This window comes from Cimex lectularius, unplaced genomic scaffold (genome assembly GCF_000648675.2).
Source record: "Cimex lectularius strain Harlan isolate CLEC.00 unplaced genomic scaffold, Clec_2.1 scaffold233, whole genome shotgun sequence".
NCBI lineage: Eukaryota > Metazoa > Arthropoda > Insecta > Hemiptera > Cimicidae > Cimex > Cimex lectularius.
The window spans coordinates 198983-218980 of NW_019392939.1; the positions used below are offsets into that span (position 1 = coordinate 198983).

The window sequence follows — 19998 nt, forward strand, 5'->3', positions numbered from 1 at the left end:
ACGTCAGCCACTACACACACATAAATATGTCACTGATGATGGAATTTATTAGACCGAAACGCGTTAAATGCCTGTGGTGGAAAAGACAATTTATTTCCTACCCATTATATTCTTGCAGACCCTACTCGGTTTGTACCACGTGTACACAGATTGTACATTTCGTTTTCTAATGTACAGAGAATCGAGGAGTCAAACAGTGTCAATTTAGTGACCTATACATATGTAGACTCAATGTTCTATTCAGTAGGCGGTTATGTTTTATTCAGTTTTCGCTTTCTCACATCACATCAAAGGGGCCTCGGTTAGTATTTCCTCACTCGGTGGTTTTATCAGTTTGAATCATCGTTGTCCAGGCTAACCTATGATCAAATCAAATCGGCAACGAGTGAGCGCGGTTCGGAAAAGAACGTTGCTCAAGAAAAAAAAATAGGTGGGTGTTTTAAAAATATTCGATTCCGAACAATCAATCATAATCAAGATAATAAACTATTTGTTTATAATAAATTACCCTTCCTATGTAAAAAGTTATAAGAGTAATAAAGTATTTATAACTGGCATTTGAAAGATTAATTGCCTTCGTGGTACTATAAATACCATAAATCGGTAAACATTACCACTCTCAAACCTGCCATGTATCTGCATTAATTAAATGTTCGCCTGCTAAGTAAAACTTTTTTTTAAATTAAACTCAAATTTAATTTGCTTCAATATAAATCCATACCTCTACGTCAAAAGTAGCATTTCCGCTCAGATTAATTAATTATTGCAAATTACCTTTGTCATTTAACGAGAGATCGATTAAAGAAGTTTAATTGGATTCTCAGAAGGTATTATCAGGGGAAAAAAATTCCAACCGGGTTAATAAGATATTTAAACATTTTGTTATCAACACCACCTATCTTGCATGCAGTTTTTTAAACAAATCCACCTTGCTTTTTTTTCCACCATTTGCCAAACGTGTGATTTAGTCGATTATTAATCTTACTCTGGTTGTTTTGTAAATATTTTTAACCGTTGTGTTTATTTTTTATGTTTTATGTTTCAGACGCAGCTTCTTCGTCCCTGGTCACAGAAACGAAAAGGCAGCCTGAGAGGCGATCGTTTTACCTCCGGCTTCGGCAGAAATCCGTATCGAAGAGCGATCAACCGCAGTTTGAACTTGTTCATGTTATGGGTCATTTACGTGTCCCTCCGCCATCCAGCCAAACAAAGAAAAACCGAAGTAAGATCATTTTGTTGATGCTAAAATAAGAGCTTGTGCGCGCAGATGTTAGTTGGTTATGCAAGGGAAAGGCTTTAGATGCATTTTAAAAATAGTATCGCAACGATCAACATTTTGCATCTCGCCTCTTCGGGTAGATGGTGGGTAGATTTATAAACACCAAATGCTATTCAGTATAACGTATTTCGGAAAGATTGCAATCTTCAGTTGGCTTTAGTATTTATTTCAAAACCCAGTGGTTTCCAATGCAATGTTCCATTTATCTTCTATTTTCTACTGATAATGTATTGTTGCTCCTTCTGTACAATCAAATATAGGTCAAAATTGATTTACTTAAAAAAATGTAAATTCTATTTTTTCAAGATGAGTATAGGCCGCAGCTGGCTGAAGTCACGATAGCTCAGGTGGTAGATTAGAGGCGTATCTGGCCGAAGGTCATGGGTTCGAATCCCGCTCGTGACATTGACTTTTTTATCTCAACTAAAAACCTTAATTAATTGGTCAAGCGGATCATGAAAACTAGTAAATTGAACAAATTACAATAGCTCAGCATATTTTTTTTTATATTTCAGATTTATTATTGTCAGATTTTTTGCTATGTGAAAATACATTATTTTGTATTACGATAGGCTACAGCAGACTACAGCAAATAAATTCTGAAAACAGATAACATTGGAACCTTTCATTAATGATAAAATTGTGTAACATATCGTCTTTTATTTTCTTCCGAATACCAATTGTAAATCTCCGTTAGTAATAACGATAAAAAAAAAAAAGTAAGACTGTAAGCACAAACAAATGTTGATGATTTCAGACTTTATTTTGTTCTGTAAATATTATCACTTTCTGAATAAAACCACAAATTTTCTTAATGTCCCTGAAAAAATACGGTGATGATAAATTTTGATGTCGCATGCAACTCTTCATGATGCAAGAGAAAAGACAAAATATCGGCAGTAATTTTATATTAATAAAACTGAAATGTGTATTTGGCGGAGAGAAGCATTTGTCATTGGGCTAACTTTATAATTGATATGATTTAGAATTGGTGTTGTATATGCTACTCCTTTTGCCCAGGAAGATTAAATGTATCCAGAGGTATAAATAGATAATACAACAGAACGTTTCTACTTCATTTCTTTCCGATTTCTATTTTTTTAATGGCTTAAAGGAACAAAGTATATATCTTAAGAGTTTTACTGAAAAAAGCTCAAAATGTTCGTTAAGAAACAAGAGAAAACCCTACTCGAATTGAACCTTTTATACCTGTTTATTTTGGATTTAAATTTGTAGAAACTGAAACGTGCATCTACAGAGTTGAGCTTATCTGTCTGGGGTCTTATCCGTCCAACCACCGAGATTGGGCCCCGGGCGCGAAATCGAAAAACAACACTGTAGAAAAGTAGTAAAGCTTATGCTAAAAAAGCCCTATTTAAATTTTTTTCTAGTTAAATCCATTATATGTACTGATCTGGTGACTAAATTATTTCTTTCAATTAATTAATGTTTTTCTAGGTTGAGTAGTTTGTGATGAAACTAGGGGTAACACTAGTAAGTTGACACTCTGTATAAAATAAGACAAATAATAAAATATGGTATTTCTTATTAAAGTGTTTTCTCATAAAAACGTCCAAAAGCAAATAATATACTGGAGAAGAAAAACTCTGCGATAATTTCAAAGATCATCTTCAATTTTGCATGTAGCTCGAAATGCAATTCAACCTTTTCCTATTAATGTAAAATCTATTATTGTAAATTTAAAAAAAACGTTAGTTTATAACCTAAAATTAAAATACGACTATTCACGCAAACTGGGTTGTTTTAGTTGAGAATTTTTTGTCCTAAAAGTGTGCTGTTTGTCTCGCGTTCAAACCTCATCGGTCCTGAATTCCAACCTAGACTTCTTTCGAATGGACTTTTTTCAAAACCACCGGAATCTCCCAAAAAAGTGACTTGAGTAGAGAAGTTTTTTTGGTTCAAGTGAGCTGTTTGTCTCGGGTTCGAACCTCACCGGTCTTGAATTTCAACCCAGACTTCATTCGAATGGGCTTTTTTTTCTAAACCACTGGAAACCTCAAAAAAGTCAATTGATTAGAGAGGTTTTTGTAGTACAAGTGTGCTGTTTGTTCCATGTAGGACCTCATCGGTCCTGAATTCCAACCCAGACTTCTTTCGAACGGACTTTTTTCAAAACCACCGGAATCTCCCAAAAACTTTACTTGAGTAGAGCAGTTTTTTTGGTTCAAGTGTGCTGTTGGTCTCGGGTCCTGAATTCCAACCCAGACTTCTTTCGAATGAACGTTTTTAAAAACCACCATCCTGGTTATTAAAACTGTTCACTTGCCCGAAATGATTTTGAAACTTGGATCCACTGATTTTTCGATTTCTACAAGACAGTCTATTTTTTTTTGGGGGGGGGGTCGAAATAGAGCGCCCTACATTGTGAACCTTTTTATCAAGGAATATTAGAAATATCTCACTTTTCATAATAAGAAAGTATAGTTTTTGGGCAGGATTTACAGTTTCACTGCCGGGCTAGGCGGAGAGAGTGCGATGCGTTTTATGTACACACGTTTTTCTTATTTTATTATTTTGCTTCGTTTAAAGTAAGTAACCAAAGTAATTGGGTTCGTCCTCAACACAATTAGTCGGTATGAAGGCGCATTCCAAATTTATTTTTTGAAATAGAACATTACAAGAGAAAATGCAACCGAATCCATTTAGGACCTTCATAAATAAAATTATCAATTTTACCATTGACCTGTTCCGTATTTACTGTATTGGTATCATGTCCGAACAGTTTTAATTTCGTTGAATATCACGACACTTAGGATCGTTACAATGTGTTTTTGTTTGTTTAATGAACGTGTACAGAAATGAGTACACTCGACAACAAGGAGATAAAATATTAGCTACGTTTCTGCTCATCTCCTCGAGGCCACGCCACGACTGTTGCAACTGGAAACGCAGATGAAATTGTCACTTGAAAGTTCAAGGGTAACTAACTAAATTATCGCATTACTGGCCTGTGCACGGAACATTAATAAGATTGCAACAAAAACTGCATTTATTGCTACAACGCTATGAAAGCCTTTTGTATCTTAGCACAAAACATCCTTGGAACATTTTACAAAGTAAACTCTTAGATAAATTGGCTAAACATGCAAAGCCCTGATGGCTGTTGAAGTCAAAACTTGCGTAAATTAGCTTTTTAAAGTAGCCACACAAATAATTTTATACGATAAATCATCTATTTTTACTACCGTTTAGACCGAAATAGTTACAAATCCAGGAAGAGTAAATTAAAAATAACCAGTGTATTGTAAGACCAAAGTAAGTTTTTAAAACAATTAGCAAAAAACAAAATTTGTATTCGTTTTCTACAATCCCAAAAAATCCTGATAATATAAATACAAATGTTTGGGGAAATCAAAAAATAATTTCGCTTTCTGATTGCCTAGGGTGTTTTTCAAAAATCACCTAAAATGTTGACAACTTTGAAACGAGACTCCACTGATCTACAGGAAACTTTAACAACCCTATAAACAAAACGTAATGCCATAAATCCGGGCTGTAATGAATTAGAAATTCAGATATAAAAGGTCTCCATACTACCATACTCCATACTCCATATTCGTTTTTTGTTGATTACATCTTTATTTTTCTCACTTATAATGAAACCAAAATTTTCTTTGTATAGGCTGAACGTAGATAAAATCAGCTTTCACACGGTTGTAACTCCGTGGGCAATGGATAAAACCCCAGAATAGTATTTAAATGGAACAGCTGACCTGCGAGAAAAAATGCCCCATGCTGATCCAACCCAAAAAAGTCTTGGTTTATATGAAAATTCGTTTTTAAGTAATGTGGTGCTTAAAACGAAACCAATCTAAACTACAGTGATCATCGCCCGCCTTAGCTTTACATTAATTTTATTATCTTTCTCTCGTCTTACACCTACTAATTTCTTACACAGGTTCTACAGCCAAGTTATGATGTTTTATGATATAACGGTAACCAATTTTATCTTTTCTTTATCCTATTGCTTGCCTCTCTATACCTCATGGCCTCGTCAGTTGCGGATAAAATAGCACAAATACATCGAAACAAGATAAAAAGCATGGTAGGTTAGCATTCACACTACCCCAGAGTACTCTATATTCGTCAGGGTAATTGGGTATATGCCGTTCCATTTACGCAAATAAATTACATTCCTACACCAGTCTTCCTTCACGCTACGCCAGAGTACTCGTTATTCCTCGTGGTAATTGGGGATTTGCCTCTCCATTCGCGCAAATAAATTATTCACATACTACTTCCTTCACGCTACGCCAGAGTACTCGATATTCCTCGTAGTAATTGGGTATATGCCCTTCCATTCACGCAAATAAATTACATTCACATACCAGACTTCCTTCACACTCCGCCAGAGTACTCGATATTCCTCGGGTTAATTTGGGATAAGCCCCTCCATTCGCGCTAATGAATTACATTCACACTACTCTAAGTTACTGGATATTCCTCGGGGTCTTTTTTTCCTTTCTTTTTTTAACAAATTTCTTAAGCCTACTTTATTAAAAGCGTCATTCGATTTTTCTATATATCAAAGCTCATGCAGTGAGATCCTACTTAGATTATTACATCCTACAGATTATTTTCTTATTCTAGGTTTTAAAAAAATCGACTGATACGTAATAACCTTGAATTAATTACATGCACAAAAAAGGCTGCATAAGAAACTGCTGAAATATTTAGTAAACATAGAGAGTCAATAGTGAATTTTAATTTAACTTAAATTCTTCCAAGAAATATACCTTCCACGTTGCAGTAATAAATCGGCGAGTATGGTTTTATTCAAATTACTGGGTATTAAAAATAAATTAAAAATGGAAGCAAGAATAAATTTCTTAAAAAAACTCACTTGCTTGCAAGGTCAAGAGCGTCACTGGACAAGTTGCATTTCAAGTGTACACAAGTATCGTCATGAAAGTGTCATACTGATCATTGGTCGTTTAATTAAAAGAAAAATCACAAGGCTTTCTGCGCCTTTACTTTAATGGAATAACCATTAAACTCTTGAGATCCCGACTTCAAATATAGGAAGTACCATTTTAAGACCCTGAATGTCGTAGTACCAATACACTTAACCAGAATTGAACTTTTATTACGGGTTTTTTTCCCCTTGCTTTAATATTTTAGAAAATAATTAATCCTTGAAAATCAGAAAGACTCAATCAGTGATTTGTTTTTTTAATTACGTGTTCCATGTTTAATAGGCTATCAACCGCGCACAATGTTGGAATAACATTGCAAGGCTTATTTGAATTTCAATAGTGAAAAATTTTACGTCATTATAACCAGTTTTAAATGCGTTTCTCTACAACCTGACCCAATCTTATCCATCCGTATAAATACAAAATCAATTAAGCATAAAATAATATTTAATTAGTACTATCTGTTTGTTTTTTAAATAAATATCTTTCGAATAAATTAAATTTTATTTTAGCCTTGTTCGATGCGTTTTTTCGAAAAAGATGCGCTTTTTTTTCTCCCGTCTTCAAACTGATAACGAGTATTTAATCTTGGTTGTTTTTATATGCGGAATAATGTGAACAATTGAAACATTGTCACAGTTTATCAGTTGGGTAAACAATTTTATCAGGGGAGGGAGAGAGAGAGTGAGAGAGAAATCAGTTCCTGTATATGCATTTTACCCACTTACAATTATCTCACTCTCCTCTGTAATGATCGGTAACACTTGAATGTGTTTTCCCTCGCCTGTTACATTGTTGCACCTCGAAACGAATGTTCAGCCTTGAATTTATTCTGCAAACACAAAAAGAAAAGTAAAACTTGGCTGTTCTTACATTCTGGTTTTTTAAATTGCTGCATCGTTGTTTACTGAATTTTTATTTTACAATGCGACAACGATATTTGTGTAGAAGACTACAACATTGTACGTTTTATTTATCTATTTTTTAATCCCTCAATAATAATTACATTGCTACAATCTAGACAGTAAATCAAATTACATTATAAATAAATCTTATATTAACAAACCGTTCCACTTTTCTCAGAGATTTTTTTTTTAATTTTTAAAAATGATATCGTTATCATTGATAAACCGTTTCTACAGTACAAGGTCGGAATTATAAAGCCGGGGAACAAAACTTAGTTTGTAAGATAATGATTTTAAAGTGCCCAGTTGCTTGGAAACGTCTGCTCCAGTTCTCAGTGCTTCTAAATATATTTCGAGAGCTTTGCTTAATTTTCGCCAATCAACTATTTAAACTCAATCTTAAATGTTTTATTAGACCACAACTAGGAAGAAAAGATAAGGAAATTACAAATTCGACTGAATAATTAACTGTGTTCATATGTACGTCGAAACGAAACGTTTCCTCGCTTTCAGAAATTTAATTTTTAATAGGATTTCGACGGCTTGATTTACACTGTATTTTCTACCATTTCTACAGAAAGAATTCGAAATTAGTAAAAAAAATTCCGTTATTGTTTTTACACCTTCGTCGTTTCAGTGCCATTTCAGAGAAAACGGGGATATAAGCAGGGAGTGGCGTCCCGTTCAATTTCTTCGACATCTACCCGTGTAAAATGTTCAGGCGTGTTTTCTCGTAACACTGGATTATTTCCTAATTTATTTAAACTTATATTGTATACTCTTTGCCTTTCCGTAACATCCGGAAGAAGTAGTCAATCAGGATGATCGGACCAAAAGCTCAACAAGAAATCACACAATCCAGAAAATGGATCTACTACGAACTATCTTAAAAGTATGCAAATTAAATATTCCTTGTATATATTCTTTCATTAGGGATGATTAATAAAAAAAGAGAAAATATAGATAAAACTAAAGAATAGTATAATAAGAAGTATGGAATTCCTCAGGTATAGAAAAAGTTTTATTCAAAATTTTGTTTAGAAAATTTACCTGTATTTTACTCCTCCAAACGTAAATCCATATTCCACTTTTACACCTGCGTTTCAATTTTATCAGGTTTTTTAGGCAACCCCTTCAAAGGTGCATCAGGGTTATAAGCAGGGCGAGGCAAAACTATGATTCCTCTCTTATTTGCTGGTCGATCCTTACTGATTATCAACATTCTATTTTGATATGCAATAGGTTTGGTTACCATGGTCCTGAAGAAAGCGAAATACATCGCCGAAGCGTAGTAAAATCATAAAAGTTGTCTTTCATTGACTCTACGATTCGGAGTATTTTGAATTGTAAAGATTGAAACGTTTGGTTGAACCCTAAGTTCAATGCCCAAACGGGTCTCAAAATGGTGCTATAAAAGAGGCATTTGTTTTTCAAAGTCGGTTTTGATCGTTCAGCACTCTGTTTAGTTCTTGTTTTTTAGTCGCTAGTGTGGGTTCCGTGTAACCTTTTGTCAATTTCGATGTACTGAACTACATTAGCTGGAGTTAGAAGAATACTATTGAGAATGATTGGTTACTCTTCGTAAGGGTGTGTTAGGTACTTTATTTTATGTGAGCAAAAGGTGGCGGTCTCTAGGATGGGTCCTAAGCTATCGCCTTGGGATATTCACCTAATAGCCGGCTGATATAGAGAAGGCACTGGCGTATCTGTCGATTTAATTATTATTTTAGTATGATGCATGACCCATACCATTGGATATCTTTCAGTGATTTACACGATTTACATACATACAAAACTTTTTGTCACAACAATTTTGTCTATATCAATTCTGAAGTCTTGTTGCAACATGGCTTTTATAAATCGTTCGATATAATCAGAATATTTTACTTTTAAAACTCAATGAACTTAAAACGTTTTTCCGAAACTTTCGGTTGAATCGCTTGAACCTTGAACTTGATCTTTTCCGAAATATTTTGGATTTGTGAGCTTATTTGTTTATAGAATCCGACTCTCTGTTTGGGTTTGGCATCTGACAAACTGTTAGAATCTAATCTTAGACGAGATAATTCGAGAGAGATTTTCTTAAAAAGGCTTCATGTCTTGTCATTTTCCGGCCGACTTCCGCGAATGGAAGCATACCGACCCTGGTTTGTTGGGTGCGCGCTTGTTTTTGTAAGAGTAGATCGCGTATGATCAATCCTTCAAAGTATTAATTTATTTCAATAAAGTTTTGAGGGTTTTTGTACATTACTTGAAATGAAGCCGAAATTCACCTCGGCCTATACAATAAACCGGACATTTCTCCCTCAGTCTATCACCACTTTTATATAGCTTCTTTGTTCCCCTTGAAGAATACGTTTCAAACTTTCAAAGTGCGTGTTGCCCATCAATGCAGTTGCAGTCAGGAAATTAACTTCATCTCGGTAAAACCGCTGAATTCAGAATCACCTACAATCCAACTACCTTGAGTTGAAATTTTTGAACTATTTATTAAATCTTTCTAGTTGTTTCAACAATGCGCAAAACAGCTCTGGTCATTTATTAACCCAAAAGGATTAATATTCGACTTATCTAACCTCATCGAATGGTAAAAAAATGTATAAAACATTGTAAATAAGATATTGCCGTATTAATTTTAGATTGCACTGCAGTTAATTATCGCGATAAATCAATCTCGATTTACTTTTTTCCATAATGAACAGGAGGAAAGTCACAAGATGATAACACGCTATCTGGGCCATTAAGTGTTCAAAACTGAGGTAGCTTCCAGAATAATTCTTCTGGAGATAACATATCGTCATTTGTAGTCTTAATTGCTCGTTAGGATTGGATTTATTCATAGCGAAAAACAAAAGATTCCGATTGATTAATGTGCAAACTTACAACCAAAACCATACAGGCGTATTGGATTCTTGTGGGTCGATTTGTGTTGGTTTTTTTTAATTAATAAACAATCTATGCATCAATAAAAGTGGACAAAGTTAATGAATCTTCAAATTAAAATTGTTCAGTTATAACTCTGACTTTGGTCTAGTACTATAATCACACTATAATACTTTCATTACAATTTTATGTGATGTTATTTATGGAATTTTTGTTTGTAAACTTTAATTGCAAAATGGCATGATATTTATTAATCAATGGCAACAAACTATTTCATAAACATGCAACTAACTTTAAATTTAATAAGAGTATGTAAAATTGTATTGGAATATTTTATTTGTGAACTTTGTAAAATTCACTATGGTATGTAATTTTGCTCTTGCGTCTTTTACAAGAGCTTTCTTTTGCTCGAACTTTTCCAACTCGGTTTACTGGTTTGATAAGAGGACTTATCTTCACCCATAAAATTATAAAGTGCATTTATAGCATTTCATTTTACATATTTTACTTAGTTTTACGAGGATAAAACATACCGCAGTAAATCCAGTAATGGCTCGACTACTTGGATAATTTTCTTAATTATGGTTAACTTTTCAATTTGATAATAGCTTGCGATGGGAATTTTCGCCGTAAATTTCTCACCCAGCTTATTTCTCTAATACTGTGAATAAAAGTTTAAGAAAGTAGACACTTTCAGCAAGCAGTATCTGCACAGTGTTTCTTCTGACTGCACTCCTGTGCATGTACCTTCAGGCTGAAACCAACCAAAATCCTGGCTGCGGTTACCTTCTAGTTATTCCTTTGAAAGTCTTGTGGATGACCCTTATAGAATTGTATTTTTCCACCAGGTTTTGGACTCATTTTTGGATGTATTTGTGGCAAAGCGCTAAGCCACAATAGGGTGTGCAGCCTGGAAAATTCATATTTCCTCTTTTTTTTGGTCAACATCTCCATATCTCCACCCTAATATGCCCCGTGGAGGCAAATGAGATTCTTTAGATGGTAAACCGTAAGAATGTAGTTATTTACCAGCCATTGTTAATTATAAATGTGAATTAGGGATGTGGTCTAATCAACAATTCAAACTGTTCATTGGACCACATCCAAAATTTAAACGGTAAAGTGCATACTTGATTTAGATCGTCCGACATTTCGTTAAACTTCCACATCGTACTTTGTTTTCTAAAAAAATTTTACAACCTTAGGAACTGAGCATCTTACCACATGGAACAAGTAGAAGGATTTTTGTTTTTTCTTGGCTTACGTTTTAGATAGACTTTTTATACCTTTTTGTTTTAAATTTACCTTTCTGCTGTTCTACTGAAAGTACAATAATTTATCATATTGTTGTATTAGTCTTGTTGGTGACGTTTTTCACATTTCTTCAAGGCAGATTTCTTAATTTTCCCAAGGAAAACCCTATAAAATTACAGTTCCTAATTGGAGAGTCGTAGTTGGTGTATCTTTCTCTGCTGTATTCCTCATTAAACTCTTCAGAGAATATTAAATCCTCAGTAATTTGATTTTAAAGGGTAATATATAATGTTAGAGTAAGAAAGGACATTAATGTAAGTGCTTTCTACCAGAACTTTAGCCAAACTCCTTATTGGCAGAGCTAATTCTCGTCGATATTCCATATTAATAATTACACAATTAAATTAAATTTACTCATGTATGAAGGGATTTTATAAGTTTTATAATCATTTTCACGAAACAGGCAATATTTCTTTGTCATTTGTAATTGTAATGAATTTTACAATTTTTTTTGTTTTCAATAAATCCATTTGGTCAGTATCAGATTTTTCTGTAGTTTGTTAACAATTTTTGAAGCTAAGTGGATTGTTTACATCTGAACGGTCTTGAGTCTGACGACCTTTTCTCAACGTCCACGTGTTCTTAATTTTTTTTCTAATGACGTCTAAAAATATATACATATACGAAAATAATAAATCCCTACTATTGGACTTTAAATAGGGAGGACGGTTGAATAAGAAGGAAAACCTGGAATTAGACTAAATTGCCTTCATCAATAAAAGTCCGCGTGTACTGAAATTACACCCACTGAAAGCATGTTTTCTTCATACTTCCTATTATTCATTTTGCATTTTCTTTCCTTTAAACACTTGGCGAAACAAAAAAATATCTATCTTTGCTGATTAGTTTCAAAATTATCATCTCAGAATTAAATGAGTGTCTCAAGTGTCTAATTTTAGAATAGCTGAGATTTTGCAACAAAAATGATTTTTTAATCAAATTAAAATAGGACTAACTCTCATATTATAACCAGAATCATTTGACAACCATTAAACCAAAGAAAATCCAAAATATTTTGATGAAAAGTGGTTATAAAACTTGTAAAATATAATTACCTATTCGGGTAGAATTAATTAACTTTGTAATTATTAATGCAGAATATCAATGAGAATTGGCGATGCCAATAAGACCCCGGGGAGTTTGGCTCTAGTACTGCTAGAAAGCACTTACATTAATGTCCTTTCTTACTCCAATATCATATATTACCCACTTAAATCAAATTACTGAGGATTTAATATTCCCAGAAGAGTTTTACGGGTAATACAGCAGAGAAAGACACCGACCACGACTGCCCAATTATTAATTATAATTTTAAAGGGAGTTCCTTGGGAAAATTAAGAAATCTTCATTAAAGAAATGAGGAAAACATCACCAAAAAGACCGATGCAATAAAAAATAATACGATAAATTATTGTACTTTAGGTAAAATAACAGAAAGATAGATTTAAAAAAAAAAAGTATGTTATCCATCTAAAGATAAATTTAGGCGAAGAAAAAACAAAAATTCTTCTACATCTTGTTCCATATAGTAATATTTTTAAATTTATTTTTTTATTTTTTTTTTTTTTTTTAAAGAAAACAAAGGACATAAGGAAATTTAATGTGGAAATATTGGACGATTTAAGTCAACTTTACCATTTAAATAAACTTTGTCTCAGACTCAAAAATTTAAAGCACATCATTTCTGCTCTTGATTTGATTTCCTTTAAAACAAAATTTGTATTTTTTAAAGATTAAATAAAACAAAATAAAAAGTCGATTCATGTGAAATAAACTTTCATCGATTTTTTTATGCTGTGGGATCGGAGGGCAGTGATCTACTATGCGCCGATCTTGACAATATGCAAGTTAAACTTATTATATCAAGCAGTGTGCCATTGTATGAAAGAGACAATATGTTTTTCTTTGTTTATAACAATGTATGTTATAAGTAAAACAAACTCAAATTTTGTATGATTTGTTTTTTTCAAAAGTTTTTTGTTGTTTTTTTCAGCCGATACTCATATATCAAATGAAGCTATACTCGTCGCCATGATGAAGCCCTTCAAAGAAAAACGTGTCACCGAGAACTCTCTGATAGAGGCAACACGAGAAGAATGGGTCAGCAGGCATCTTATCGATGGAACCATTGTGTTCTCTGATCATCGGTAATATTTTTTTAAATTGTTTTCTATCAATAATAATTCTAATGGGTTTTTTCTCTACTTAGTATATCAGTCGTATCTGGCTACATGTCAGATGAAGTGACAGGAATACATGGATTCAGGTACATGCATCAAGATGATGTCAGATGGGTCATGATTGCTTTGAGGCAAAGTGAGTAACTTTGATTTAAATTTGATTAGTTTTGTTCCTGCAATGTCCAAAATCCTTGAAATATTCCTTTTAAAATCCTAGATACTCATAAAATTATTCGTTCTCAATTCGGCTTCAGTGTTCATCATTGGTCTAATACAGTTTCAGAGTTGTCGACATCATCTCTGAGAACAAAGAGTATTGCTTGGGTGCATTCCTAGATGTAGCATGGGCTTTTGGTAGGATCTGGCACACGGGGATTCTTGACAAACTTTGACGCTTCCTACCCACTCCTTATTATCTTATCCTGAACTCTTATGGTGGCCATTCACGATCTCTCCAAATGGAACCGCGCCAAGCCGTCCAGCTCCATTTGGAGTGCCTGAAATTTGAGGGGGCATTCATGACCACTCCACAGCCAGTTGCTCCTTACATCATCTAGTGAATTACCTTCTCAGAATGGATGACGATCTCTTGTGCTACGCTGCTGTTTGTTTATATATTAAAAGCAAAAAACTGAAGAGGAAATAGTGTAAGAAGTGGCTCCTGAACAGAAGCCGTAATACTCACATCAGTTTGATGAAAGATCTTTCCCTTGAACCCGCTGATNAAAAACAGTCTGAACATCAACAAAGAGATACTGATTCTCAAGTCAAATACTTAGGACTGCACGTAGACAGCAGACGGAATTGACACACAATACTTAACCTTCGGTCAACAACGTGAAACGCCCGGATGTGTACTACTACGTCAGGTCATTTTGACCCAACTCTGTTTTTAAGTGCAATGAGTCATATTTGTCTTCTTTTTTAACTTCAAGAACATCTGTGGGTCCAATATAGCGCTGGTCAGGACTGTATTGAGTTTTTATTTATCAATCTCTTCATTGGTATATTTTACAATGACATCAATCATGTCTTGGTTGATGAATAAGGATTACAATTAGTCCTTATCTACAAAGTTCCGAGCATTTCCTTTGGCACCAGGCAAATGGGTAATCATATTCTTTGAAGCTAATCTGACGTTTCTGGACGGTAAAAGATTGGTATCAGTCCAGATAGTTTCTTGTGCAGCCATCTTTGCCCAACACAAAGTTTCTGCTTTATTCAATATCTTCAGAACCTAAATATGAAAAATTTTCTGGGCTAAAGTGGTCCTCTGAGAGCGCATCGACTTCAGGAAGAACGTCGAAAGCAACAGGTTTATCATTGTCGTTTGGTAACAAATCATTTTCATCTTCACTGTAAGTTCTTCAGAAAAGTATTCCTCGTTTTCATTATCACTGATCTTCCTATTTCACGTCGAATTTCTTCGTCAGTTACAAAATGTGAACTATTTGTCATGGCTGAAACAATCCAGAAAGATTACAAAGAAAAGAATCGAGAAAACTAATTAAATTTATAGAAAAGAAATTAAATTTGAACTAAAACTGAAAGAACATGTCATACAACGTGGGGTCATATTGACCCGTACCATGATTTTTCTTACTTTATTCCAATATTACAAGGTCACTTACCTGTGAAAAGGATTCCAGTGGTGTCCACATCTACAGGAATACTAGAAGGAAAGCTACTCAAAGCCTCAACCCCTTCCGATCACTACCCTCTGACACACGCACGTTTTTAAAAATTTTGGGTCATTTTGACCCGTACGTTGTAGAACAAAGTTTAAGAGACATCACCATAACAGAAGATTGGGACACTATGAAGACATCTAGGAATGAAATCTTCTGTGACTGTCAAAACTAAATGAGCCTTTCACAAGACTGCAACTGCTTTGGACTGAAGGGGTTCTGCCAAGCCGTGCTATCCAGCGCGTCCAGTTCTTCCATTTAAAAGTATTCAAACAAAATGTCAAAGCTCTCCTCCATTATGCACTAACCTCACCATCTACACGACCTCAACATACCTTATTACATTTTTTTTCCTTCTTCTCGGGAGAAAAAAAAATTAATAAAGCTTAAATAGTGGCGGGACAAACCGAGAAGAGAAGCGCGAGAAGCAGGAAGCAATTCGCGGCCTGCAAGATTCTGATCGGGAGGGCACTGGCTCCGAGATTGAAAAACAAAGAAGAAAAAGCAAGGAGGGTCAGTAGGATATAGACGTTCTGAGGAAGAGGTGGTCTCCGCGAGGAAAGAAAATATTCTTTAAAAAATTGTATGTGTTTGTGTGGCTTGTGATCCTAGTCGTACTGATCGGAGAGTTCCTACGAAGAGAAAGGGGCTGATCCCAGCAAGTGAGGAGTGATCCCGTGAGTTGGTACATTTACAATTTCTTATCAGGCCTGATAATTCTGGCCTAGAGACATTAGCTATAAGTTTCGGCCTTTTGTTAGCTTTTAATTTAAAAGGATTTGTCTATGTACTTGTAAATAGAATAATTGTGATTAGTTTTCTTTTTTCTTTTTTTCAATCGTAGTTTTAAACCCTAAGTAAGATAATACCTTAGGATATCTTGCTTGTGTTAACGAATTAACTCGGATAGAAGCAGGAAGAACTTCATCATTTAGCTCCCATCATAACCCTGGTTGGAAGCGCCATCAGAAAGAAGAGAGCCAGAAGCGCTACATCGCTACCCTTCGTTTTCCCTTTCTTCCTATTGTTCTACTCTTCTTTTCCTTTTTATCCCCTGGTTTCGGTATTTATCCTTCCCCAAAAATACTGTGGCGCTCAACGTAACACCTATAAATAAACTTTCACCTCCTCACCGACCATCACTTGTATCTCCCTTCAACCGTTCCCCCCCCTTCTCCACTGAGCTACCGCTAGTAAGGAAGATGTAACAACCTTTCATCAACAAACGGATCCCTTCGCAATTCAAAAAGTTTCACACCAACCCTTGCTCGAGCCCTCTACACATTCCCATCCTAAGGACCTGCCATGTCACCTTAATCGGCCTCACGCCTACTCTTCCCTTAATTCTCTCGACGGTTTCTTATAGCTTGTGCCCTCCAGGTGCAACACTGGCCTTAGTGTTAGTGCTGTGACCCTTTGAAAAAACATTTTGCTATAACATAAAAAAAAGTTTCAGGGCACAAAATTAACTATTATATGAATTTTCAGTGTACTATCGAGGAGAGAGTTATGGATCAAGTTGTTATCGGCTAATGAGTAAAAATGGAGAATTTATTTACATCAGAACGCATGGTTATTTAGAGCTCAATGAAGACACCAATTCAGTACAGTCCTTCATTTGTATCAATACACTTGTTTCGTGAGTATTCATTTAAATTGAAAAGTCAATTCTTTAATTAATTACAATTACTTTATTAAAACCATTTTAAAAAAAATATTGCAATCTTAGCCAAGAAGAAGGTGAAGCACAGATAGCAGCGATGAAATCGCTTTATACACCTTTGGTGACACAGGGAGATAACCTCGTCTCCGGAATTGCCGATCCGAGATATTTAAAGGTACATTTTTATCCGTCTTCAAATCTGAGTCTGAGCTAATTTCAGCCGTCTTCTAGAATGTACAGGACAGCGGAAACGGAAGCTCGTTATTGCAGCCTCTCATGGTGGACAATCCGACCGAATTGAAAACAGCGATCGAGCAACTGTTGTCCAACCTTCCTTCCGACCAAATTCACCCTTCGTCCAATGACCCTGCACCCGATTATCAATTTGCAAAAGCTGCAATGGTTTCAAGGACTATGCCTCCAGTCACGGTCCATACTAGCAAGGTTGAACATTATAAGGTTGACTATTTGACATTTTTTAATTTATTTATTTTTTTTTATTAAAAAAAAAAGATGGGAGTACAGAGGATGCCTATGATCAAGAAAGGCCCAAGGTACACAAGACCTTCAGTCATAACTAGGGCTAAAGAAAAAAGAGTTATTACTGAAGATGATTCAACTGTTGTTAAGCGTCATCGACTTGAAACAAGTGTAATTACTATGGCTGATACTAGCAGGTATTTCTCCTTTTATATATTTTTTTTCTTCGANACACTCTCGACACGACACGCAAGAATGGCACAATTACACAGAAGACAAACACTTTGAGTGAGTAGAAATACTTTGATTGACTATATAAAAAAAATATATATTTTGCATTGTATAAATTCACTTTTCAACATCCAAAATGTAATTGTAATATGTAAACAATGTTTGTAAATCCCAGGCCCTGAAGATGATCTCAATAAAGATCAAAACATTGGCACGATAAAGAAAATGTTTTTCTGAAACGTACATCACACCAGACTGCATCTCACGATTTCTAAATAAATATCGATTAATGGTCACTAATCAGCACACTTTTTTTTAAAATTTTATGGTAATTTTTAGATCTGTCATTCGTGCTCGAGAAGAGTATGTTGAAGGGGATCCAGGCAGTTCGATATTAAGAGAGACTTCTTTCATCCCAGTCGCAGAACCAAACTCTCCTCCGCAACCCGTTTACATCGCTTCACCCCAAGAATCCTCATTACCTCTTCAAGGCGCTTCGTATGAGCTATCCCCTGACAACAGACTAGTAATACCCACTCAGCCTTCGGAGATTTTGTTTTCAAACGATCTGTTAAACATTGAAGACAGAGAGACGTTCATAAATATATCAGGTATTTACAATAATTTCGATCTTAATTGATTGAATTTTTTTTTAATTTTTTTATATTTTTAGGAGAACTTGATGAGACACTGCAGGTCCCGGTAAGTATTGATGGTAAATTTACTAATTGATGAATACCTTATACTTAACTGACTTTCTGGTTTATATTCGCTCTAGACGGTAGCTCTATGGGAAAGTGATATAAGCACGTTGGAAGAGGGTGTTTCACGAGGACAGAGTCACTTAGAAGACCGCATTCAGTACCAGGGTACGCAAATCCAAGCAATTGAGGAAGATTTGACGTCAGTACAATTCGAAAGCGGCGGACAAATGAGATTTTCAACTTTGTCTCAACTGAAGGTTAGTTGATTTTTTTTTTTTAATTTTTTTTATTTATTTATGAACAATAGCCCATTTTATTACACTAATTACAAAAAGACTACGAACATTGAAAACATGAAAAACAATGAAATATACATTGACAGTAATAAAATAAGAAAAATAATAACATGCAGTATACTTTAGATACCAATATTTTAATACAAAAATAATATTTGGGATTTCACTAGTAAATGAAAACAATTATAAATAAGATTAATTTATTATACACAACAACAATCAACCAGCATATCTGGTAACATACATATCCCCACCCACACCCACACATACACATATTTATTATAATTGCTAATATTATGTATTTATTTAAGGCGGAATATGAGAAGCAACATAAGCTATTAAAGACACTTCAACAAGACCATCAGAATATTCAAAATTGCAAGGAACAGGTTCCAATTTGTGGTGCTCAAGACATAAATGTTTAATAAAATCTTGATTTGCTCTCGTAATTTTTCTGAATTAAATCAGTCAATTTTTTTTTCTTGTATTGTCCTGATTTATTTCCCAGTAGGTTTTATGAGAAAAAACTATCAAAGAATAAATAAATATAATAAATAAGTAAATATGTATATTTATTTATTTATGTACAATTTTATTATGGGCTTATATAAATTTAAAAAATAAAAAACTAAGTGTAAAGGTATATTGCATAATTAATCTTCCGATTTAGCCAATTTGATACAGAAATAGTTCAGGCATTTAGTAAAGATTTAGTTAAAAGAAAAGATGTCAAAAAAACTATTTATATAAATATATATTAGTGTTTTTAGCTGAAATTATACACATTTGTATACATATTTTGTATTATATACAGTTTTAGAATTCATACTTTTTTTATTACTTGAAAAAAGTTTAAAATGTATATTTCCAGTCAAGCTGGAAAATTTTAATAGTGTATTTTTGCACTTGACACTGCATTGCATTTATTAAAAAAAAAAGAAAAAAGTAGATTGAGGCTATTGGCCTGAATTGAACAAGGGAACGAGTCAGAATGAGTCAATGACTTCTTAAAGTATATTTTTTGGGCTCTTTCTCGTCCGTCGGATGAGTCCATTAAATTTGCATATTTCGACAACAAAATACTGCCATAGCTCTAGAAATTTTATTCTAAGTGTCATTCGAAAAAGGCTGAATTTTAAGGAAAACTTTCAATATTTTGCATCCAGTAATTTGTATCAACCGGACAATAACGCTACAAGAAAAAAACCTTTTTTGTGATTTAAAAAAAAAAAGTGAACGTACTATGATATCGCTTGCCTATTAACATTTATTATAATGCAAATTCTGTTAGAACTGTTTTAAAAACAATTGTTAAATGAAATTGGCATTGTTAGAAAATATGCGCACACATAAAAGTACATGCTCATATAAAGATATTACTCTTGTTCCGTCGATATTTGTTTTTCTTTTATTACTTTTCCAGCAACAAACTTTAAAT

At 34.1% G+C, this 19998-nt stretch overlaps 1 protein-coding gene across 2 annotated transcripts in view; it reads left to right on the forward strand.

Annotated features, from left to right (window-relative positions):
* LOC112127883 (aryl hydrocarbon receptor nuclear translocator-like protein 1) overlaps positions 1-19792 on the forward strand; it is a 103254-nt gene extending 83462 nt beyond the window's left edge. For both annotated transcript variants that reach the window (XM_024229424.1, XM_024229423.1), the window contains 11 exons: positions 1046-1222; positions 13312-13465; positions 13528-13634; positions 16675-16825; positions 16916-17024; positions 17081-17293; positions 17363-17526; positions 17900-18171; positions 18234-18262; positions 18339-18521; positions 18872-19792. In XM_024229424.1, coding sequence (XP_024085192.1) covers positions 1046-1222; positions 13312-13465; positions 13528-13634; positions 16675-16825; positions 16916-17024; positions 17081-17293; positions 17363-17526; positions 17900-18171; positions 18234-18262; positions 18339-18521; positions 18872-18985 — 1673 coding nt within the window. In that variant the 3' untranslated portion in view covers positions 18986-19792. The remainder of the gene's footprint in view (positions 1-1045; positions 1223-13311; positions 13466-13527; positions 13635-16674; positions 16826-16915; positions 17025-17080; positions 17294-17362; positions 17527-17899; positions 18172-18233; positions 18263-18338; positions 18522-18871) is intronic.
* Positions 19793-19998: the final 206 nt, after the last annotated feature.